Source organism: Triplophysa rosa, linkage group LG1 (genome assembly GCF_024868665.1).
Source record: "Triplophysa rosa linkage group LG1, Trosa_1v2, whole genome shotgun sequence".
NCBI lineage: Eukaryota > Metazoa > Chordata > Actinopteri > Cypriniformes > Nemacheilidae > Triplophysa > Triplophysa rosa.
The window spans coordinates 33,321,935-33,346,441 of NC_079890.1; the positions used below are offsets into that span (position 1 = coordinate 33,321,935).

At 38.4% G+C, this 24,507-nt stretch overlaps 2 protein-coding genes across 20 annotated transcripts in view; both read left to right on the top strand.

Annotated features, from left to right (window-relative positions):
• The window catches only part of mical2a (microtubule associated monooxygenase, calponin and LIM domain containing 2a), a 41,274-nt gene extending 34,769 nt beyond the window's left edge, over positions 1–6,505 (top strand). For 5 of the 15 annotated variants that reach the window (XM_057334997.1, XM_057334981.1, XM_057334972.1 and 2 more), the window contains 4 exons: positions 312–416; positions 2,470–2,650; positions 3,701–3,777; positions 3,871–6,496. In XM_057334997.1, coding sequence (XP_057190980.1) covers positions 312–416; positions 2,470–2,650; positions 3,701–3,777; positions 3,871–4,251 — 744 coding nt within the window. In that variant the 3' untranslated portion in view covers positions 4,252–6,496. Of the gene's footprint in view, positions 1–311; positions 417–2,469; positions 2,651–3,700; positions 3,778–3,870 lie in introns of those variants that run through there. The other 10 variants (XM_057334962.1, XM_057334974.1, XM_057335016.1 and 7 more) reach the window with 9 other exon arrangements.
• Positions 6,506–21,619: 15,114 nt separating this feature from the next.
• Positions 21,620–24,507, top strand: part of tead1b (TEA domain family member 1b) — a 63,511-nt gene continuing 60,623 nt past the window's right edge. For 3 of the 5 annotated variants that reach the window (XM_057333994.1, XM_057334010.1, XM_057334003.1), the window contains exons 1-2: positions 21,621–21,819; positions 22,237–22,356. The gene's annotated coding sequence lies outside the window, so the exon portion shown is untranslated. Of the gene's footprint in view, positions 21,820–22,236; positions 22,357–24,507 lie in introns of all 5 variants that reach the window. The other 2 variants (XM_057333986.1, XM_057334019.1) reach the window with 2 other exon arrangements.

Genomic DNA, 24,507 nt, shown 5'->3' on the forward strand with positions numbered 1-24,507 from the left:
CATCAAACAGTTCCAAGTTGCCATTAACTGTTAGAAACATCTCATAATTGACTAACAACGCTCTCATTTTTAAATTAAAGATCTCGGTTTCAAAACTTAGTGAGCTGTCTGTGTTTGGAGCATTGTAAGACATCTGAGGCATGTACCTGATGTCTTTGTAAAAATCTGGAATGTGCTGTATCTTGATAATCACATTTGCAGTATGATTACGTCGGTCTGTCTTCTTGAATGATATTGTTTTCTATCACTTTGTCTATCACTTTATCTTATTTTCATTTTTCCTCTTTTTCTGTTCTCTTATTGGCTGCTAGCGCACAGTAGGGAAAGTGTCTCTGGTTGTGGGTGCCAGGGCGGAGACCCTGGTCGCTCTGAATGCAAATGATAATAGACCCAAGAAAAGTGACTCAGACACTCCGGTAAGCCATCAAACAACTGTTTAGTGATGTGTTTCATCTGGACTGAAAGCAAATATATCAGAATTAATCTAGCAAGGAAGTGCATTAATCTATGTGGTCTATTTCTTGCATTTACTGTATTCTTTTATTTAAAGGTAAAGGAAGGGTTATATCGTATTTCTTCTCACATTTACTTATAATATAACATTTCTTTTGTGCCAAAGCAGTCATAATTTAGTTATTCATGATTCTTTATAATAACCATAAAAGATGATTCATAATTTCGTCATTCACCCTCTTTCAGAAATACACTCACCTAAAGGATTATTAGGAACACCTGTTCAATTTCTCATTAATGCAATTATCTAATCAACCAATCACATGGCAGTTGCTTCAATGCATTTAGGGGTGTGGTCCTGGTCAAGACAATCTCCTGAACTCCAAACTGAATGTCAGAATGGGAAAGAAAGGTGATTTAAGCAATTTTGAGCGTGGCATGGTTGTTGGTGCCAGACGGGCCGGTCTGAGTATTTCACAATCTGCTCAGTTACTGGGATTTTCACGCACAACCATTTCTAGGGTTTACAAAGAATGGTGTGAAAAGGGAAAAACATCCAGTATGCGGCAGTCCTGTGGCGAAAATGCCTTGTTGATGCTAGAGGTCAGAGGAGAATGGGCCGACTGATTCAAGCTGATAGAAGAGCAACTTTGACTGAAATAACCACTCGTTACAACCGAGGTATGCAGCAAAGCATTTGTGAAGCCACAACACGCACAACCTTGAGGCAGATGGGCTACAACAGCAGAAGACCCCACCGGGTACCACTCATCTCCACTACAAATAGGAAAAAGAGGCTACAATTTGCACGAGCTCACCAAAATTGGACAGTTGAAGACTGGAAAAATGTTGCCTGGTCTGATGAGTCTCGATTTCTGTTGAGACATTCAAATGGTAGAGTCAGAATTTGGCGTAAACAGAATGAGAACATGGATCCATCATGCCTTGTTACCACTGTGCAGGCTGGTGGTGGTGGTGTAATGGTGTGGGGGATGTTTTCTTGGCACACTTTAGGCCCCTTAGTGCCAATTGGGCATCGTTTAAATGCCACGGCCTACCTGAGCATTGTTTCTGACCATGTCCATCCCTTTATGACCACCATGTACCCATCCTCTAATGGCTACTTCCAGCAGGATAATGCACCATGTCACAAAGCTCGAATCATTTCAAATTGGTTTCTTGAACATGACAATGAGTTCACTGTACTAGAATGGCCCCCACAGTCACCAGATCTCAACCCGATAGAACATCTTTGGGATGTGGTGGAACGGGAGCTTCGTGCCCTGGATGTGCATCCCACAAATCTCCATCAACTGCAAGATGCTATCCTATCAATATGGGCCAACATTTCTAAAGAATGCTTTCAGCACCTTGTTGAATCAATGCCACGTAGAATTAAGGCAGTTCTGAAGGCGAAAGGGGGTCAAACACCGTATTAGTATGGTGTTCCTAATAATCCTTTAGGTGAGTGTAAGTGGGTTTGCTGCTTTTGTAAGACTTTAAATGGATAGTTCACCCAAAAAGGAAAAATTCTGTCATTTATTCAACCTCATGTCATTCCAAACGTGTAGGATTTTCTTATCTTCTGCTGAACACAGAAGAAGACATTTTAAGGAAAGTTGATAACTAAAAACATTGTACCCTATTGACTTCCATTGTATGGACACAAAACCACCGAGACATTTCTCAAAATATCTTCTTTTGTTATCCACAGCCAAAAGAGACGTATACAGGTTTTGAATGACATATGGATGAATAAATGATGAAATATTTTTTTTAATAGTGTAATCCGCATTTGACATTCACTTTTATGTTATTACTGTATGTTTCTATGCGACACAGTCTTAGCATTGCCACCTCTGTAATGACCCTGTCAATGTGGATATTTTCTCAGGGTTTGGCTTGCTTATATTAACAGGCCCAGTAAACGGCACCCACATTTATCCTTCTACACTCCCACATCAGCATGCCTCAGTTAACAAAATCTTACCCAAGACTTCTCTCTGTTTCTTCCAGGCATCCGTCAGAAGGGAGTTTCCTCAGAGTCTGGGCGAAGTGTGTCACGCGTGCAGAAAACGGGTGTTTGCAGTAGAGAGACTGAGTGCGGAGGGATTCCACTTTCACAGAGAATGCTTCCGCTGTGATACCTGCAGAGCTCCGCTGTGCCAGGGAGGACACTCCTTCGACACACAAGAAGGTACTTTAAAAATACCTGTAGCACTGTGTCAATAAAGGGTTCATTTATTAAAAAATGTCAATTCTAGCATTATTTAGTTACCCTCGTGTAACTTAAAGCTGTAATTTGTAGCTTTTTTGGGGGTTAAAAATAATCAAAAATCTGTTATTGATCAAGTAGATAAAAGATCAGTGTGCAAACTGTATCATTACCATAATTACAACAGTATGCTTATAATATTGATTTGTAAATTGAGCTGATGGGTACGATTTGGCATGTAAAGTAACCTGCACTTTTATGTTTCAAACAGAGATGGCACTAGAGAGGCAAACGTTACAGATTAAAACTATATAATAAATAGGGCTGTCAAACGATTAATCGCATCCAGAATAAAAGTCTGTGTTTACATAATGCATGTCTGTGTACTGTGCATATTAATTTACTACTTATAAACACATACATGTACACAACATGTATATATTTAGAAAATGCTTCCATGTATTTATTTATATTCGCCAATAATTAAAATTATATGTAAATGTTTGTTAATATTAAAATTATATATTTTTCTTAAATAAATGCGTATGTTTTTATAAATACAAAATTAAAATGCACAGTACACAGACATACATTATGTTAACCCAAACTTTTATTCTGGATGCGATTAATCGTGATTAATCGTTTGACAACCCTAATAATAAATAATAAATAAATAGATGTCATCACATTATTACTGTAGCAGTATTACAGTATTACTCTGCTTTTTCCCATACAATGAAAGTGGATGGGGACTGAGACTGCCAATAAAAAAAAACACCAAAACTTTAAAAGTAGCTCCTGTGACTTTTCTACTTTAAGTCTCGTAAAGGCCACACAATAGTATTTGATGTGGAACAGCGAGGAACAGACCAACATTTACTCTCTTTCTTCACTCATGTTTGTGATAAACGGTCCTTTCAAATTCCAAGCTATACTGCCACTATATTGTAAAATGCGGTCAACTCTTACAGTAAAAGGTTGTCACATGTTACTTTTATTAACAAGCTTTGCATTGGATTTTTTCTCATGTAGGAAAGTTGTATTGCAAACTCCACTTTGCTCAACGGAAATCCTTGGTGAAGAACGGAGGGACGCAAAACCTTCATACAGTAATAACACCTTATCCTTACAGTCATTTCTCTCATCTTTTTTGCCACATAGTAGCATTCTTCCAGTACATTCCCTCTCGTTTTTTCCCCCAGACGATTGATGACAGAGTTAACGACAACTCTAGCTGGAGTCCAGGAGGGGATGAGAATCATCTCATGAGCGAGCCTCCAGGTATCCTGTCCTCGTTGCTGAAGAAAGGTGTGCGCTGGCCGCTGCACGTGAGCCAGACCGTGTGTTCTGCACCCCGCCGTGTGTTTAACTGGCTGCATGGGAAAATGTGTGCGGCAGGGGAGCACTTGAGGGACAATGCGGAGGATTACGTCTTCCTCTACGAGCTGCTCAGTGTGAGCCTGCCTCTGCTCGGGGTTCTGCATGAACTGGTGCTCCAAACGTACGGAGAGGCCGAACCTCTCAATCTTCAGCCTATACAGCACTGGCTGGAGCAGCACTTGGGTCAGTGGGTCTTAATGTAAGACAAACTTTAAATGGGTAAGCATGGAAACAGCAGTGAAACAAACTGTAACCATTTGCGGAAGTAAATTGACCTTAAGAACTAGTAGCAGAACTCGTTACTTTTTATGAACAAAAACGTTTTTGTAAATGAGAGTGAAAGTTTAGCAGCTTGTTTTAGAAGGGTGTACAAATGACCAAAGCCTTTCTCAGGTTGCAAAGGTTTGAGTTTGGTTCAAAGAAAATGCACTTTAATGCGTGAGCTGCCTTCATATGCACACGATGACGTTCTGCTTTTAATTATTTATGAACGTTCTGTGTTTATGCAAATTTACGAAACCGTGACTGATCAAGCTGCAAAAGCGCCTCGTCCGCTTTGTTAATCTTTCACGTCGATGGATGCCACATTCTCCTTCAATGTTTACACTTCTTATGATGTGCATTGCGCAGTTGTTAAGGCAATATTCTGGGTTTAAAACAAGATTCATCTCTCAGTTTGTGAATAACAAAAATAACTGCATTGTACTTACAACTGTAGGCATTTTGGCGTGTTTATAATCAGAAAGCTGTTGCTTGCATTTGTATTCACGTACACATCTTTCATGAAAAAAAAAATATTTTTTAAAATCTGTCCTATTTGTAAACAGGTGCTTTTGATGTTTGGTTCTGTTGTAAGTTCATTACTGTAAATGCAATTACACAAAGTAAGGGACATGTTCTGGTGCCATCTGTTGAAGAAAACTCTTACTGTCGTCTAGATCAGACATCCACCCATACACTTGTTGTTCAGATTTGCATCAGATTATATTGAAGTGTCTGTGGAAAACAAGCCATAATGAAACTTTTGTTTCAAAACAAGAATGTGCAAATTACAGAAATACTCATTTCATATGCGTTCCTTTTCTATAGATTCACTGGACCATTACTGCGGTGATATTTGCTACCTATAACATGTTGCCTGCGGGCAGCATAAATACTGTACTTTTACAATTTACAGTAATACATTTACAGTTACGAAGTGCAAATAATTGCACAGATTTTTCCAGGATTTACTGAAAAGTATTAATAATGTAGTTTTATGCTAAACATGCTTTTTATTGACACTGGAAGGTTTCTTGTTAATATTGTGGATTCTGGTGGTAAGAGTGATATTAATCCTCTAATGCCATTAAAATAAAACATTCACTGCATGCTTTTTCGTGCAAAAACACTTTTTTTCCAGGCTGCATTTAGATAAGATCTCTACATTTACGTTTCTCTTTTCTGATTCACTTGTAGTTCTTTTTGACCTCTCCACTGTGTCTTCTGATTCCGATTCATGCTGATCGTAAGGTGATCAACCGCAAGTTCACGTGCACGTTGTTTTAGCCATTTCACTCTCTGTTGTGCCTTGTAAAGCCACGTGTGAACCTCAAGTGTTAACTGCTGTGGAAATGCACGCTGCACCAAACTCAACGCCTGCCTCTGATTCTTGTATCTGTTTGTCATTGAATTTTCTGTCTGTCTTCAAGCCCTGCAAATGATTTGCTCATTCGATCTCTGCTTCATTTCTGTCTGTTTCAGCGGTGGCTTTCACAATCCCACACAAAGGGGCTCTCGTGCATTTATGAAAAAAAATAACAGGGGTCATTAGTACCGTGATGACCTTAAGTTGAAGTAGCACCTTTTATTAGATGTGTTATAAAACTGTTTGAAGACTTTTATGCTGTATATTTTCAATTTAAAAGGTGTTTGTGTTTTATTTATATTAAGCCATACTAGTACAATAAACAAATGTAAACATTGCAGTTCTTATCGTTCTCTCAGATGTGCACACCTGTATAGCTGATATCTGTTTTTATAAATACAATACGACACTGAAGACTTAATACATGAATACTGTTTTAACATTTTACTGCACCATTGTAAAAACACTATTTGTATGATAAAACAAACTCCGTAAAGCATCCTGTGATCTTAAATCTAGCTCAGTGTTCTGGTGAATCTCATCGAATGAACTCTTTAGCATTCTTTCCATTACCAGATTCAAGTGGATGAGAAAAAAATTCTTTCAAGATCCTTTAAGTACTGATAAGTGTTCAGAGTAACCCTGAATGAGACCCTTCTAGCTGGACATGAGGAAGATAAGGAGACTTGGTGGTGAGGTCAGACACTACATGATAAATTACACAAACTTCATACGCGTCTGATTCTGCTTTGAAAACCCTTCAGAAAATGCGTTGTCTTTATCACAGCACGTTACTCCATAGCTACAGTGTTATGGTTTGGTGTGGATACTATCACTCATGTTTTTCTTTTATCATTATAAATGTTCTCAAAAGGCAGATTATAGCCATAGTTACAAATTGTAAATATGTAATCTTACTTGGTTAAGGCACATAAACTTCTGGTGCTTAGATTATAGAGTTTGTATATTATATTTTTAATTTATTGTATTTTGTTTTCTTATAATACGAATAATATTCAATATGTGGTTAAATTGTAAAGGTATTGTAAAGCAGAAAAACATCATAATGTATATAGTTGTTCTGTCCAGAAAGAGCCTGATCTCTTTGATTTAAAGCATCTTAAGCTCTTTGACCTATTAAGGTTTCTTTATGTGATGAACAGGAGAAAATATAGCGCAATACTGCCCCCATCTGGCTGAACGAGAACAGCGGCGCACGTGTCTGATTTTGTACACATTTGGATGTCTCCTGAGGGCTCTTAATTATAGTAATTACACTACAGAGTATGGTTTCTTAACAGCTGCGTTCTGTTTTTACATTACATTAATAGCAGTGCACAATTAGACTGATAAACCTGTTGTACATGCCGCTTATGGTGAATTCCAGACATCTCGGATTTAGGATATTTGCCACCTCAAACCCGGAAATAACGGCATACATTTAAAAAAAAATTAAAAGTATTTAGTAACATTAAAATAGTAATGGTACTAATGACTTGGTAACGTTTAAACATAAAAAGTACTTATTAATATTAAAAGAGCGCAAATCCAGAAATGATTTCCGGTGGGAAATAGCCTAAATCCGATGCGTATGAAACGCAGCATTAGTATCAGATTATAACAACAATATAACATTTACTGTATACTTTAGTAAACGTGGCGTATTGAGTGCTAGTTTCAATAGAAACAAGGGTAGGCCTAGTAAAGAAAGTTACAGGCAAAACAGGTTTTGGTAGCTGGCAAAACTAAAATATAGGCTACTACATACTAGTATATTAAGACAACACAATACATTTCCAAAATCCTTTATCATCTGTATCTGTTATGTAGGCTGATTTAGGCTAAAGAGGGACACTTTTTGTTTAGTAAATGAATGGTTAAAATGTCCCACGTTTCAGTGTTCTGTGAGGGTGATCGTTCGTACATATTGCCACTAGAGGGCGATATTTCATAGCAGGAATTGGGTTTGGCCCTACAGAATGTAATTTACCCTACTAATGTTTACTGTAAAAACAAAAGCGTGGTAAGTATACGACTGCATGTTGCATTTCTACAACTAGCAATTTGTGTCAACTGTGAATGTGTACAAACCAAACAAGTCAATATTTATCTGTATCACTGACAACTGTTAAGCTAACAATCGACAGTGACCTTTATAAAACTGACAAGTGAAAGTTTCTGACACACGAGGCGTATCTATAGCCTTTTCTGTGCTATTTTGCCTTGTGACGAGATAAGACATAGAAAAAAACAAAGCAGAAGGTTATCTCTCCATGCCATCCACAAAGGGAAAAGGTTAAGGTCGTTCAATAACTGTTGTTCCAAGTTAACACATGAATAAAGCCACGTGCCAAAATGTCAAAACAAAACATTTTTGTAGCTATTTCCTTTATGTGCAGGTTTTTCATTTATCTAGTCATCTATTGAATTCTTTCCTTTCAAAGACATTTCTTATGTCATCTTGCTTGGCTTCAGATTGTGTACACTGCGTATAGGTTTCATGTCTTTCTACTGACATGTGCCACTCAATTCAATTATGGGATATGGGGGCATGCTTTACAGAACCTTTTAAAACAGATCAGTCTTTGCTTACGCAATTCCTGTAAGTAGATATCCAGTTGAGAAGCATTTAGCTCAATAACGCCGGCTAGATGATCTGTTTTGCATTGATAAGTGGTGTGTGAGCCGGGCAGCATTACATGCCTGGAGACTGGAGAGAAAAAAGCGCTCTGGTAGGTCAACAATATAGAAATATACAATCTCGGTAAATCTCTTTTATGACTTGCAAGAGTTTAGCTCGATGCCATCATGTGCAGCTGTGCTTTGAATACGCCAAATCACCCATTTAAGGGACAGTTCACCCTCAAATTAAAATTCTGTCATTCGTTGCTTAGCTTGACAGCGTCTGTCCCTTTAAAAGTGAGGATGTAATCATTTTTCAATTCTTTTCAGTAAAAGTTGCCTTTAAATGATTTGAAAAAAGTATCATATTTATGTATTTGTAATGTATATTTCTGTCGATCTCTATTAAATACCTCACAGGATCATGCTGTTAAGTTCATCCTATCTCAGCAAGAGCACGGTATTTAGGGACTTCCTCCAGAAAAAGTGTGGAGTTGACCTCGAGGTACAGCAGATATTTTCTCTGTAGTGCGTTCACACAGCAGGTGTAGATGGCATTGACGAGAGAGAGAGAGAGAGAGAGAGAGAGAGAGAGGAAGGGGGGGATTTGCCGTTCCTGACCTGGGCCAGAGTGACCTCAGCAGGGATGCTGTGTGAGGCGCTGTGGCGGCCGGAAGCCATAAGCCAGGATGTGAGTCTCAGCGGAGCGCTAAAGCTGGTCTCTATGGTGCGCTCCTCTGACTGTGCCGCTCTGCAGGGTCTCACTGAAGTGGAGGGAGAAAATAGCAGATCAAACACGTCTACAAAGGCCTCTGGAGGAACAAAAATACTGTGTTTCAAACATACCAATCATACCCTACAGTACTTTCAAATACTGGCCTCTCTATAGGTCAACCTTTTCTTTAGGGTACATTTCACTGTACCTTTACAGAAGGTATGGTTAAGACCGTCAGTCATGATTCAAGATTATACAGTAAGTACATTATTTTGCTATTTCATCTATAATTGTATTATAAAAACGATTTATCTCAAATTGTATTTTTCAAAACATTATTATAGTATTGATAATGTAGTTTTATGCTAACTACATTATTATTATGTTTTTATTATGTTATCGTGTTTTATTGTGTTAGTTAGCTGTACTTAGTTTTCTAGTCGTTATTACTAATTTAAAAGAACGCAACTGCAGTTTGATTGATAGTACTGAAATGTACAAGAAAAACATGATTTTTGAAAGATCTGTTTTTGCAATTGAACTCTTCGAATATCAATGCTACACTAAAAAAAATGCTGGGTTGGGTAAAGTATTATTCATGTTGTTTCTACCGTTGGGTGCAATCCGCAACCTCACCTCACTAAACTGAATACTACCATTTAAAGCTACCGGACAATTTATAGAGTTGAGGGTTTTGCTAACTGGGCCAAGACGAAAGAACCCGTTGCTATGCAATGTTCATTATGCTTCTATGGTTTCTCTTTACTTATGGCATTAAATGGCATGTTTGAGGCATGTACTGACGTCAATATCTGTGTCAAGAGCTCACAGACTGACACAACACCGTCAGTCAATAAATAAAAAAATAGCACATTGAAGAAAGAAGGATGGATGTTTTTTCATAAACTAGAAGCTGTTCCAGAAATCAGTCCCTGTTGATTTTTTTCTTTTGTCGAAGCTTAAATGTTACTTTACACGTGCAGATGCAGCCAGAGAGGTTATCATGTTTAAATTTGGCAAAAACGTACTGTAGAGACATACACAAAACAAGTGTCTGGCAGAATTTTGTTTTTTTCTGTTTCAGCAGAGGCTGTCATAAAGACATCATTTCCAAAATTAAGAGAAATGTTTCTCATCTCGGAAATCCTTGAGAAACATAATGCGTCTTGACACAAAACAAATCATTTATTGTGCATTTATTTAAGACTTTATTGTCTATGTGAATTCAAACGTGAGTGCGTGACTCATCTCATCTCTGTGATATTTCTGTGTCCTAGATAGAAACATCGGACCTGGGTCAAGGCAGAGAGAAGTGGCCTTGTTTTTCAACACAGTTTTACTCCCAGACTTCTAGAGAACAGTGCTCAAGATTTTAGATCTGCATGGAAAATGTCTGTTGTAATGACGGCCCAGGGCAAGGCTGCTGTCCATTGTGCTTACTGTTTGCATGGCTTTGTGGCGATAATTCTATTAGAGGGAAGGAGAAAAGGCTTAGGAGCTGAATGGGGTCTTTGTTAGGCAAATCTTCTCAATGTACTAGATGAGTGTTGGAGGAGTAAGTAGGCAGATGTACTGTAGCTAAATGATGAGCGAAACGCACATACTCATAACTGCAAAAGTGTAATGGAGTTAAGAATATATGAAATAAATATGAATGAATGCAAAAGTACGCATGTAGCCGGATGTAGATATATAGCTTGCATGTTTATGTGAGTGCTTACCCTTTAAAGCAAAATAACCACCTCTTTCTTGTTCTGTTAGTTTAGGATAAATAAGCTGTGTGTTGCCCTCGACTGACCGTGTTTAAAGCATGTTCCCATCAGCTATGTGAAGATTCGGTGTTGATTAAAAACAGGATGTCGAAATCTCCGGGGATCAGTACCGATCCTTTCTCTGGACTCTCACAGAGATGTTCAGCAGCATTGCTTTAGTGATTGGCCGGTATTGACGTGGCCGCCGGGCAGATGGAGACAGAGAGGGTGTCGAGAAGATCACCTGCGTGAGAGCTGGTTAAGACGCCGCGTGTGCTGATTCACAGGACGGCAGATAGGGTCAATTAAATGAGAGATTCAATGGAAGAGCAAGATTTAGAGGCTTAATCTATAAGCATTTACCACTAACTGATCTTTTAATGGCTTTGAGACTTAGACATCCAATGCCCACAATAGGAAGCCCATTAATGGTGCGATTTCCTACGGACAACTTTTATTCACACTTTACTGTGTATGGCACATATTAGAATCCTTTAGGAATTAACAAGACATTGTTTTTAATATGAAATGTGGAGTTTCATATTCCATGTCATGGAAGTTTTTTTTCTGTAAATTTAACAAAATATCAGAAACAGCTATTTTTTTGTTAGTGTAAAGATTTTTGTTTATTTTCAGCATGTAATAATGTAAAAAAATTAATTTGACAGATTTTTCACAGATGATGTCCAAAAAAATTTAATTTTATGGAATTTGACTGTTTTTTGACAATTTTTTCACAAATTTTTGAAATACAGTCATAAACTGTTAAATTACATGAAAAGACCAACAATTTACAGGAAAAACAGGGAAAAGTGTAATTTTACTGGGAAAATGCTATTTTACAGAATATTTCTGGCCCAGCGGCCAGAAAATTTGTAAGTGTTGCAGGAATGGGGGAGGTATACTGTATATTAGTAGGATATTATATATTTGTACAGTATATGAAAAGTAAATTTTACACACAATGCAACAGTCAGGAGGGGAGAGGTAAAAAAGAATAAGAATCGATGACATCATTTCAAAATCAAAATCACATATCATGTGCCAGCCAAACATGCTATGTTTGTCTTTTTCTGTTTTAGAGAATATTGCACAATGTATTGATTGAAGGTCTGACTTGTAGATTTTTGTTAACCTGGACGTGTTCGTGGAAGAATACATGACATTAAATAAGTCACTTTAAATAGCCTCCATCTGGTCAGGCCAATACTGCATAAGTGACCTCTGGTGATGAAAGGCACACATTTAAGTGATGCGTGCACAAATCAAAGATGCTCAGTTTTTTTGTATTGCTGCTAACTGACTATGTTCTACAGTTCAACTTTAGATGCTAATGGTTTCTGCAGGACACAAGTATATTGCTTTTAATATTGTCTTTTGTATTGTATGTTATTAAACAACAAGCATGGCAGAACTGTACTGTAAAAAGATTTTATTTGCAAAATCTTGTTTTAGTTAAAGGCGGGGTAACCGATTTCCGAATTACGCTTTAGACAACTGTGTGGGGCCGAGTACCAAAACAACCTTGTAGCCAATCAGCAGTAAGGTGCACAATGCACAGGACGGATATTAGCTGAGCCGAGCGCTGACGAAAGCGAAAGATGGGGGTAGGGGTGTGTTTGTTTTGGTGATTTGAACATCAACAACGGCTAGAGAAATCGGACACCCCGCCTTTAATAATACTTAATCAAAACAACCCAAATGCAGTTTGATTGATATTAATTGGAATGTACAATAAAAAACATAATTTATCTGTTTTTGCAAATGAACTCCATGTTTATTTTATTGTTTAATATATATTGGGTTGTTTGTTTTTAATGAGTGATCTATTGGCTGACTGTGATCAGCGCAGCATTTTGTGGCTAAAATGTTATAAACCTGCAGTGACATGCCGGATGAGTGTGTGTGTGTGTGTGTGTTTTGAGCTGGAGGCGTGTGCGTTCAGAGCAGCTTTGCAGTGTGGTGATAGAGGGTGAACACCAGCGCTGTTGCTCTGCCAGCTCTCCACTGCTGCTGCTGATTAACAGCGGTCCGGTGGGCTCAAACCAGCTTGGGAGATAAGGAGGAGAGCGGCTCCTTGGCCGCTGATGTGGACCCGTGCAGCATCTGCTGAAGCATGCCTCTGCTGGGGAAGATCCACGGTGAAGACGAGGCACTGGTGGGCAGACCTCCACTAGGCCTGGATCTCTACTCTGTTTGATGGACCCACTCCTGGGCCTGGAGCATCCCATGCATAATCTTTTTGTTTGCCTTTCATCCTGATTCTCCTGATACACATTCGGAATTAGGTTAACATTTTACCATCCCATGACCAAACGTGACTTTTTTTTGTTGCATTTTCTTATGTTTCCAGCATGTTTCTCCTGACCTTTATCATCGGGTTATTGTAAATGCATTTTGATATGTACAGTACAGAATCGCAATGAATGTATAACTCGCTCTCTCTTAACTGTTAAGTTTTCCTGAGAATGGGTTGGTTATACAGTAGATGGCTACAATTGGACATTTGATGAAAATATTCCCTTGAATGTTTTAATCTGGAGGTCGGTGATAGTGGGATGTTGTACTTCTGGTTGTTAGGCCCTGCTTTTTAAAAATGAATTTTTCTTTGTTAACGATCATTCGGTTTTATTAAAGCTCGGTCTCATGACTGTTCTTTCTGAAAAGGAGACAAAGAAAAAGAACGTCATGATCACATGTATTTTGACAGAATGTCTCGCATTGACAAGCACCAAAGTACTGGAGTAGTCACATAAAATTGCAGGTAGTTGGCCTGTTTCTCCTTTATTCTCTGAGCTTCTAAATTGCAGACCCGCATTGGACTCAGTCCGGCATGTGAAGTGTTTGGAAAAATAATGTGCTTCATATCATATACTTTGGCTGGTGTTGAGTGCGGGTGTTAAATGCGAAACATGTGTTTAGGAGAACGTGCAACAATTGCCTTTTCGATACACTCTTGTTCTGATGCATTTTCTGCCACCCCATTATCACTGGAGGTAGGGGATTAAGTGCAGAGCGTCTTCATCAGATAGTTGCCTTCCAGACCCAAAATAACTGAGATCACCTGTGCTATCGAGCGTCCGAAGATGCTCTGAATTGTGGTCTTCTTACCATCAGCTGTCGCCGCTACAATTACCTTCCCTTAATCCTCTGTCTGGTCCCTCGCTTCAGAAATATCAAACAAGAATATGATCTTATTTCAGTCTCATCGTGTCAGAAGTGCTGTTTACTCACAAATACAAAGGGGTGAGGCACGAAGCCTCTGATAGCTGATAAATGCTTGACTCTCACTGGCCAAGCATCTGATGTGAGCTTGTATTGATTTGTACTAAAGATCCTGGTCATTACAAGTAATTGATTCCAGCATCTAAACAGTGTCTTTAGAGGATTATTAGAACGCCACGGGCATTCACACCCGCCAGTGCTTTTTACAACATTTTCCAGTGAATTCATTTGCAACTTTTTAAACTTCTGCGTTAAACAAATGATCTGAAAGTATGATATGTTTTTTTATAAATCAGTTTGTTAGTTCTGGATGCCTCATATGCTACAATACACATTAAACGCAAAACAGGAAATTTGTTCAGCTCTACTGTGTATAATAAAGGGATTGTTCACCCAAAAATGAAAATTCGCTAATCATTTATTCACCCTCATGTCATGTCAAACCTGTATGATTTAGTTTCTTCTGCAGAACACAAAAGTAGATATTTTGAAGAATGTTGATAAGCAAACAACATTGACACCCCATTAACTTCCATTGTATGGACACAAAACCACTGAGACATTTCTCAAAATATCTTCTTTTGTGCTCCACAGAACAAAGAGTCCTATACAGGTTTTGAACGACATGAGGGTGAATAAATGATGACAGAATTGTGTCATGGTCCTGCCTTCTTGTTCATGATTTTCTAGTCTTGTGGCAGGATCGTGACAGATCCCTTATCTTTAGTGTGAGAAAGTCATGGTTTGTTTATCATTGACATTCCATATGCTTTCTCGTGTCTCGGCATTGGCCCCGCCCCTCTCGTTTCCCGTATTACTTCCCGGCCGTGTCTCATGTTCCTCACCTGCCCCTCGTTATCTTCCTTTGTTTGTTCCCTATAAGATGCCCTCGTGTTCATTGTCCTGTGCTAGTTCGTTTTGTGACATGTCTCTGATACAGAGAGTATTGTTTTGCCTGTGATCGTTACCAAGAGTCAAGTAAGTCAAGTCCAGTCAGTGTAGTTATTTGTCTAGTGTTGTATTCATCTAGTTAGTCTGTGTTCTTGTTGTCTACTTGATTATTCCCTTTGTCATTATTGTTTTACCCCCTCGTGGGCCTTTGTTTTGTGTTTTATATTTTATTATTAAAGTCTGTTGTCCAACGCTGCCTGCAATTGGGTTCTTCTCCTCAAGTTCATGACAAATTGTTTATTTTTAGGTGAACTGTCCCTTTAAATTTGGGGAACAGGCCAGGAGGTATATTTCTATAGTGAAAGCATGGCAAATAATGATTGTGCTTATGAATGTTTTTGTTAAAAATTGTGTTCTTAATGTTTTAATTATGGAGTTGTTGTTGTTGTGTTTGTGACTTTTTCTAATTGACCTGATTCCTAAAAATGGTCTTTGCTGGTTCTTTATAGATATGGTTCTTTAAAGAACCTTTGACTGAAGGGTTCTTTGTGGAACCAAAAAAGGCATCACTGTGAAGAACATTTCAAGCACCTTTATTTTTAAGACTGTATAAAAAGATTTTAAAACATTGTGACTATTTTGCGTATCTGACAAAACAGTTTGTCCATTTAGGGCTACTAAACAACATAGCAAATTCCATGCAAGGGGACCCGTGGTGTATGTAGATAGAAATAGCTAATTGTAAGGTAATAAAAACATAATGCTTCATCATGTAAGGTCTTTATACACCCCTGAAGAGGTGTCAATAGATTCTCCAAAAAATGACACGGAGAACCTTTAAATATATAAAATGTGTAATATGCACTTACACGCGTAGGAAAAGAGGTTAATACATTTTTCTGAACCTTTTCCCACTGGTCTGTTTCACACAGTTGATAAAACATAATTTGTGCCATTTCGTGTAGCCTTGTGTCACTGATCTAATCAGGCCTCACATCTGGTTTTAATCATATTTAATGGAGAATTTATGCCAGAAGCTATTAAGATACCTTTGATGGATTCTGTATTTTGAGCACGGGACAAAGTTCTTAAACTCTCGCTCAACCAGCTTGACTTGGGGTTTGTTATTTCACATATATTTGCTGTAAAGTACATTTGAATATTTCTCTTATTTAAACAGTGAGTGACTGTATAACACTGACGAAGTCCATCATTAGGTGCATATCTCTCTCGTTTTGCCCCTCTTAACCTCATACAGTAACAACACAGTTCTCAGAAAAAGTGAAAACACAAAAGAACTATCTGATGGGAACCTTTAATGTGCAGGTCTGTCGTAGCACATGTGGCTAATCCTTTTCTGGCGAGGATTGGCTATTAAACCCCTCCTTTCATTTTTCGAGTAACATTGGCAGCAGAATATGATCATAGCTTTATTTGCTGCGTCCCTGCAGTGTGGGATTGTCACAGCGACATGCCTCTGAGTACCAGGAGGACCTTCAAAGGCAGTGGCCATTGATCCATATCTTCAAACACTGCATTACAGAATTGAATTAAAGAGACATTTAGTCCACAAACATTTGGACATCAAAAACCTCAGCTGTTGCCTGGAGACTGGTCCCAGACAGAACACAGCAGCGTGTGCTTACTGTACCATACTGACATCCCAAATCTAAGGGAGCATATTTTAATGTATGTCTATTTTTTTGCAAAGATGTATTTGTTTATTGGTGCTCGCTGGGAACAGCATCATTATTATTACTACTATTTTTTTTAAGAAACCTCTGTTTTCTTTTGTTATTTTACTGTCACGATTATATGGATTTTTGTGTGTTTTTAAATTAATTTGTTCTAAATAACACCAATAAGTCGGTGCAAATAGCCCTGTGGTTAGTGCGCCGACATACAGTATAATGCAGTACACTTGTGGCCTGACCAGCGTTCGATTCTTGTCTCGAGCGTCTTTTGCCGGTCCAATGCTTTCCAATATATCTTTAAAAAATATATAACACCTTTAAAACACGAATCCTATGTATTATACTTTGGATATAAACATGCATGATACTCCTCAACAAGCTGCCTGCTTTGTGTCTATTACTTTTCTGTGATTTTCACATGATGGATGACAGGTGAAAATAATACAAAAACTTGAAGAAACGACGCCAACCCGTATTTGGGGACTAAAATAATTACGCTTATCCACGCAGAACCACATAGCATCCCGCAAACAGCCACTAGGAACATCATAGCAACACCCTAACAACCAACCAGAAGCATCATGATGCAGGTTTTGCACATATACACACATCAACTCTATTTACAGTTATTTGATTAAAAATAGACCCGGGTGTTTACAACATAGATTTAATTTTTGTTCCACAATTTAAATAACGCATGAACTTCAGATGCAGTCTCAAGATATTTGCTTCTTTTGTTGTTCACCAAAATGATTTTAATTACATATTGATAACATTGTTACCTCTGCAGTATTATTCTTACTTGGGTGTCAGCGGAGGAATTTGATGAACAGCAACATCAACAACATCATACATTTAATCAACATTTTTTACTAATGATCTCTTTGTTTCAAGAAACCGCATGAATACACAGTTTTCTGGCCCTCTGATGCATTCTTTTGTTTGGTGACCATTCCTAAACACATTCCCTCAATCATTTACATATTTCTATTCCCTCAGTCTGATTTGTTGTACCCTTTTATTATTTACTCTTTGTGCCATTTTAAAAGATGTTTTTCTGGCTGTGCTGTTGAATGCATCGTGTCTTGTGGGGTCACCTCCATTGTAACGCCCTCTAAGTTCTGACCACAAGGTGGCGACACCAAGTACTCATTCATTCTAATATTACAACTGGAATGAGTCCAGTGTAATACCGAAACGCTTTTGTCCAAACAAGCACGCTATCAAAACGCATTTCAATTCAACGCGCAATCTGTGCGCAGCTGGACGCAGTTTGAAACAAATTTTCCACGTTGGCATCTTCTTTAAGTTGCTGCTGTGTTTTGATTTAATTGAAAGTGATTCATTTCAAAGTCGTTACCATTAAAGAGACGCACATAAATCGGATGAAAACAGCCTGCTGTGGTGGCTTTGATTTAGGTGGTATCCCCCTCCCGCCACGCTCTGATTGAAATGAAGCTCTGTGTTTTTATCAGTGAATGGTTCTGGCTGATGTAGCCCTTATCTCTTAGTAAAGCTTTGAATAGGCGAGTGGAGCTCTACAGACAGACCTGCTCTGCACCTGGCCCTCACAGAGGCCCCTGATTACCAGAGGTCACAGGGCAACGGCGAAGTAAACTAAACCAGAGCCGTACCACCTTGCCCCACCTCTAGCCCCCTGGAGCGAAAAGGCTGACACAATCCAGCCTTCAAAGTGCGCACACACTCAAACAAGGCCTTTGGGGATTTATGTGGCCACATCAGATTACAGCGCCGATAATGGACATTGAAAAGACGCTTGTTCAGGCAAAGGAGGCGAAGCGTGTTTCGTGTGTTTGTCCTATGCAGACCTTAACAAGTAACTAAACATTTGATTTGTCTGTAAATAAGAAATTATACTATACACATTTGTCATTATTTATGGTGTTTGCTAAGGCATTCGTCAGCAGTGTTGGGTGTAACTAGTTACTAAGTAAATAGTTACTGTCATTTAATTACTTTAATTAGTAATAAGTAACTAAATACTTTTTGGAGAGAGTAATTTGTACAGTAATCTAATTACACTATTGAATATGTAATTAGTAACTAGTAATTAATTACTTTTTGAGAGTAACTTACCCAACACTGTTCGTAAGTATCACTCATATATTGAAATAGAAAGTTGAATGAAACTGGCCCCGTTTGTGCTACAGACAGGGAAAGCATCTCAAATTGTGCAGCTTGTAAAGGTGTGCTATTATTTCAGTGATCAGACAGAGGAAGAAATCCCAAAGACCTACATTAAAGGTGTGACCCAAACCATATCTAGGGACCAACCTACCCTAGCAACCGCATAGCAACATATTAAACCACATAGCATGCCCTGACAACCACCCAGAAGAGCCTGGTCATACGTCAGTAGTTAAAAAGTGATATTGTCCAATGTTTGCTTTTAATGACCCCTTGGGTTAGATCAAAATCACCAAAATATGAAGCGTATGAAAACATTCAACTTTTAAGGTATTTATTGAACTAAATTATCTGGCAAAAATGCAAACACAGCAAATGAGGGAATGTGGGTTTATTCTAATATACCAAAAAAAATGTATAGGAAAACAAAAAGCTAAAGATAAATAAATGACGTAAAGAATGACGATGTCAATTGTCCAAAGTTGGACACCATTTTTTGCCACTACTGTACTTAGGGTGTCACACTCAAGCAGTTTTAAGAAAATTACTCAAAGAATACAACAATCTTTTTTGAAAATACAGAACAACTGTTTAAACCAAGGACCAATTTATCTTAACAGTAATACATGTTTTCATGTTGGCCCACACGAACCCGTGAGTTTAACAGGTTATTTACACCTGCTGTACCACCAGCACCTTTATGAGACGCTCTCAGGTTTCTGCTGTGCATCAGTCGCTTTGTTCTGTGGCCACACCCAGCGTGTTAATTCAGGTGAGCCCTGTTTGTGTGCGCTGGCTGTGCAAGCACATGGAGAGGGTTGAGCGTGTGTGTGTGCATTTCGGTGTGCATCTGGATCGTGGGGGTAGACACCTGAGTTTGTTTTGGGGTAAACAGCTCACAGCCTCTGAATTCATCACAGCCCTCTCGTTTGTGCCTGAGGGCACAGTCTGCTGGTGCAGGTCACAACCTAGATCCTTCTCTAGTTGTGCATTATGTCTTTTTATACCAGATGTAATTCAGGTGTAAATTTATAAATGTCACAGTCAGTCATCATATGCACAATGTCGTTTCATAACTAGGCCAAGGTTCCAGTGAATTGTGTAAGTTTTTATATTGCTTGTGATACATCAAACTGCGGTCGAACGATCAGCCCCGGGCATTTCGGATTGCGAGAATATTGCTCAATTGTATGAAATTGATTGAATCAGATCGCAGAATGCTGCATGAAGCTGGAGTGCTTATTGGCTTCTCAAATGAGCCACTTTATCATTTTATCTGCGTCTACCTCAACCATGCCATCGTGAAAAATCTAGTGTCATCCATACATTGAAAGACTGTTTAAGTTTTGTGGTAGTATGAGATTGTTTGTGACATGAACAGGTATGTGTTCTGTACTACATTAGCCAATATTATATACTTCTATTCAAAGCAACTTACATTGTTTTCGGGCTATACATTTGTATTTGTGGACACTTATGTGGACATCTGCATTTCCTGGGATTTAAACCCATGTCCTTTGCATTGATGCATGCTTAACCATACTGAAACACTATTTCAAATTTAGATTTATTTTGTCTAAAATGCATGCATTATAAACTAATGTACGTTATACGGCATTTCACGTCAGTCTCTAAGAATTATGACACAGGAGCGCAGAGATGCTCTCTATGTTTAACAGCACCATTTGCTTTGACATTATTCGTCAAGAATGACATTTCCACCTGAGTTCACAGACACGGATGGATTTTCATATGGCTGCCTTCCACCAATCGAATCTGCCAGGGCAGCTCAGCTCTGAGATAAGGCAATGAAAACAAGCTCTGATGTAAGGCTATGAAGCCATTTACAGTCTGCTATTATGAAGGGATCCTTCGCTTTGCCTTCCTGGATACACAGAGCTAATGTTTAACAAGGAGCTTGTGAAACCCTTCTGGCAGATGACCCATGACGGTGAATGAATCACTGCTGTGACTGTACTCAGGTGTTGAATCTCTGCACCTAGCCAAGGGGGCTGACTGGCTCCTTCAGGGCTAGCTGTATTTACATAGATAAGCCTTTCCTTTTGATGCTTAATAGTTTGGTATTAAAGGAACAGACACCATCCGTGAGGAGGAGCAGCAGAAGATAAGATAAGCAAGCCTTGAAAAGCAGACGTAGCGCTGATTTTACAGATACAGAAAAATATTGCACTTGTACAGGACTAATATCACTAGGCAAAAGTAATTGGATTTTAAAGACTGCAACAGTAATATTTCATATAGACCACACTTTGTAAAACATTTCACTTTTTTGTTTACTTTAGTTTTACCATGATTTAAAAATTATTTTAATCGCATGCATAAAGTAAGGAATTGAAATTCCAGGGGAAGAAATCCAATATATTTGAACAAAGTTTTAAAGTTGAAACATTAAAAACAAAGAAGCATTATGACATGAAATTATTAAAAACATTTAGCTAATTAGCTAACAATAAACAACATATTTTTACAGCATTTATTCATGTTTGTTAACAACAATATTAACGCTATATTCAATACAATACATTGATGTCTGTTCATTTTGAATTGGCTATGTTAACATTTTAAATTTTTGTTAATGTGGAAATTAATATAATTTATTTAATAAAGCATTTTTAGGAGACGTTTTAAATAGCCTATACATTGCAAACCATTGGCAGAAAGTGCAACGTATTAAACCGACACTTTCAATACATTGCAAATTATTGGGTTATAAAGCATAAACAAGCCAGTGTCCTCTCTTATTGGCGGATGGTTTGGACGTGTCCTGTGAGGTCATCCCCATGGATGTGGTCCCTCCTTCCCGGGAGCAGCTCTGGGATGGATGACGCCACCCTCTCGCTCCGCCCTGCCGCAAACCCGACGCTCGCGTTCATTTCATTCCTGCTCTCATTCCGAGCATTCTTCGCATCTCTATCGGTGCGGCGGAGATTCACGTTCACATTCCCGGCCGGCCCAGAAACACAAGAATAACTTTACACAGTTTGCAAAGAAAAAAATTAACTATACAATCCCACACTAGAAAAAGCAACATCAAGGGGGCCGAACTTAAATTTGATATTAATAAAGCGGACCGCAAGGTAAGTTTAAAGCCCATAATGGTATGCGGAATGGTTTAAGGTAAAATGGATTAAGTTGGGGCGGACGGGCAGATATAAAGTGTAATGCGTTATCGTGACCATTTGATAGGCATGTTACAAGAGGGGTCGGGCTGAAAGTATCTTTTCAATGGGCTTTTTAGTTCGACGCGGCTGCAGCAACAGGGTGCTTTCACTTTGTGCACCGACTCAGTGTGACATAGCGCGAAAATCTTTGACATTTTTCACATTTTTGCTAAAGAAGCCTGACCTCGCGCGCTCGTGCCCTGTAAGTCCTGTAGATATACACCAGAAACGATAAGCGTCGTTTTGGGCGACATTTACGGACGTAAATTGTTGCATGAAAATAATTTTTGGACGAGATGACGGATCCAAAAATTGCTGTTTTCTCATCCATAGTTGGCTGCTCTGCACATTTCCTCGCAACATTTTCGGTGCGGTGCGACAATATAGCGAGGAGAGACTTGTTGCTTGCGTATCTTTGGCGTTTATTCACCGCCTTCTGTGGAAATCCTACCCGTGAGTATACATTTGAGTTTTCTCCTTTTCATTTAACGTTATCTGACTTAACGGAACCAAATGCATTACTTGCTTGACAACTGTCGTTTTATTTTTAGTAGTTAGTACGATTGATCAATGCCATATAAGCCCAATGCTTGATGCTTGTCTTGTATTTAAAAACAACAACTCTTACTAAACTTCAGACAGTTTGGTACTCGCTAAAGAAACTTCTGGTGACCGTTGCGAATATATAAACCAACCGTTTATTGATCAAAGCTGATGTTTACGTATGCATATAATCCTAGCTGTTGTTGACTTTGTTTTTAGACGTATCGGATTGTATTAGAAAGGTTAACATGGTAGAATCTGGCCGCTATTCCTCTGTCATTTCCTTTGTTGGGATTGCCCGCCCTGTTTCTTCATGGAGTCATGTTGGGCTTCGGAGTAACGTGTGTATAATGTCAGTACAAGTTACAGTGTGCTATAAAGTCAGTTATTGAGAAACGCAGTTTCGTAGTAACGAAATCCGTGTAAATTTACACCGATAAGAGTTGAACGGCGTGACTTAGCCTAGCACCGCATCAAAGACTAGCCCTACCGACTCTGTCCAAGTTTTCTATCCAGATTATTTTTCTAGCACGCCTGAAGTGTTGCTTAACTATTTAATTTATCTGCGTTTTTATGAGTTGTATTAAAATCCCAGAGTAAACTTGAACATGCACTGTTGTTGTTGTTATTGTAATGCTAATAAGTATTAGAATAAGATTTTATTATAGCCACTATCATCTGATGACAAGCTTATAGCTTTTAAACGTCTTTAGAGACCACATTTAATATGTTATTCAATTATTTAACTGGAAACGCATTACGTGCAAATATGTTGGACAACATTTTTAGATTTTTTTTAGATGTAACCTAAAACAACGTACCTTGTGGTAGCATCTAGTTTTATTTAAACGTAATTCATTGTCTTGACCGTTTCGCATAATGTTACGGCAGTAAAAGTGATTCTGAACAGGTAGTAGTTGTTCCTTTAGATGCTGTAATAACTGCACTATGAATAACGTTTAGCAGTTTTTTAATCAGCTTGGCTATGAAGTGTGTGTATCTTTAGATGGAGTTTAATTATTGACAGGAAACAAGCTCCTTGTTGTTTTAATGCAACATTATTGTCATATTTTACATCAGCTCTTTTATTAGAAGGGTCACAGCGACACAATGTGTAGTTTGCTTCTTCTATCCAGGCCATTATCATGTACTAAAGTAAACAGATTGACTTCTGTCTGGTGAAACTCCAGACATATTGCATTGACACAAATCAGCTTGTGGTGTGAACAGGCATGGCAAAAGATGTGTTCTTTAGTTTTGTGCAGTGTATAGCCCTGTTGGACATAACCCTGTTTGACAACTTGAACTGAGAAAATAAAACGTCATCTTATAACTCATCAGTTGGTGCAGGGCATCTAACCATATCAGATTTGGTTAGAAAGTGGAGAAACTGTATCCGACAGCTACATCTGTGGAAATAAATGTAAACAGTGACTAAAAAGTTTAAAATGTAACCTTTATTTGGGTGTTTTGTTGTTTAATTTGTACTAATCATATTGACTGTTCTCTGTCTGTTATAATGTAATGATGTAGCATAACATGCATAACAGTTCATCTTTAAGTTGTTATCGATTTGTCAAAACATGACTGACAAAAAGCAGAAAAAAAGAGTTTTAACTGATTTGAAAGAAGTTGATTTTTTTAATACGTTTTTGAGGATATGTTTTCTTGTTGACCTCTGCAGGTGTTTAACCTAATAGTTCATGTGTTTATTTTTCAAAAGCATGATTTTAAAACCAGTTGTTAAGGGAAATCCGGTGTTACCGGGCATAAATAATGAATTTGAATCCGGAGGCAAAACCATTCATTTCAATACTTTCTGTTTGGCTGGTGCTCTTGAGCGTTGCTGAGGATGAAAGACGCCTTTCAGTTGTGAAATGAGAAAAGAATAGGTGCATTGCTCTGACATAGTGGATTGGGTTACCTCTGGGAATGGAGGATTGTGGGGGAATGGGAGCGCACAGAGAGAACCTATTGTTTTTCCGGTTGCTGTGCTGGGTAGGAGTGTGTGTATGCGCCTGTTGAATTGCAGAAGGCAAACAGTGTTGTGCCCAAGTCGAC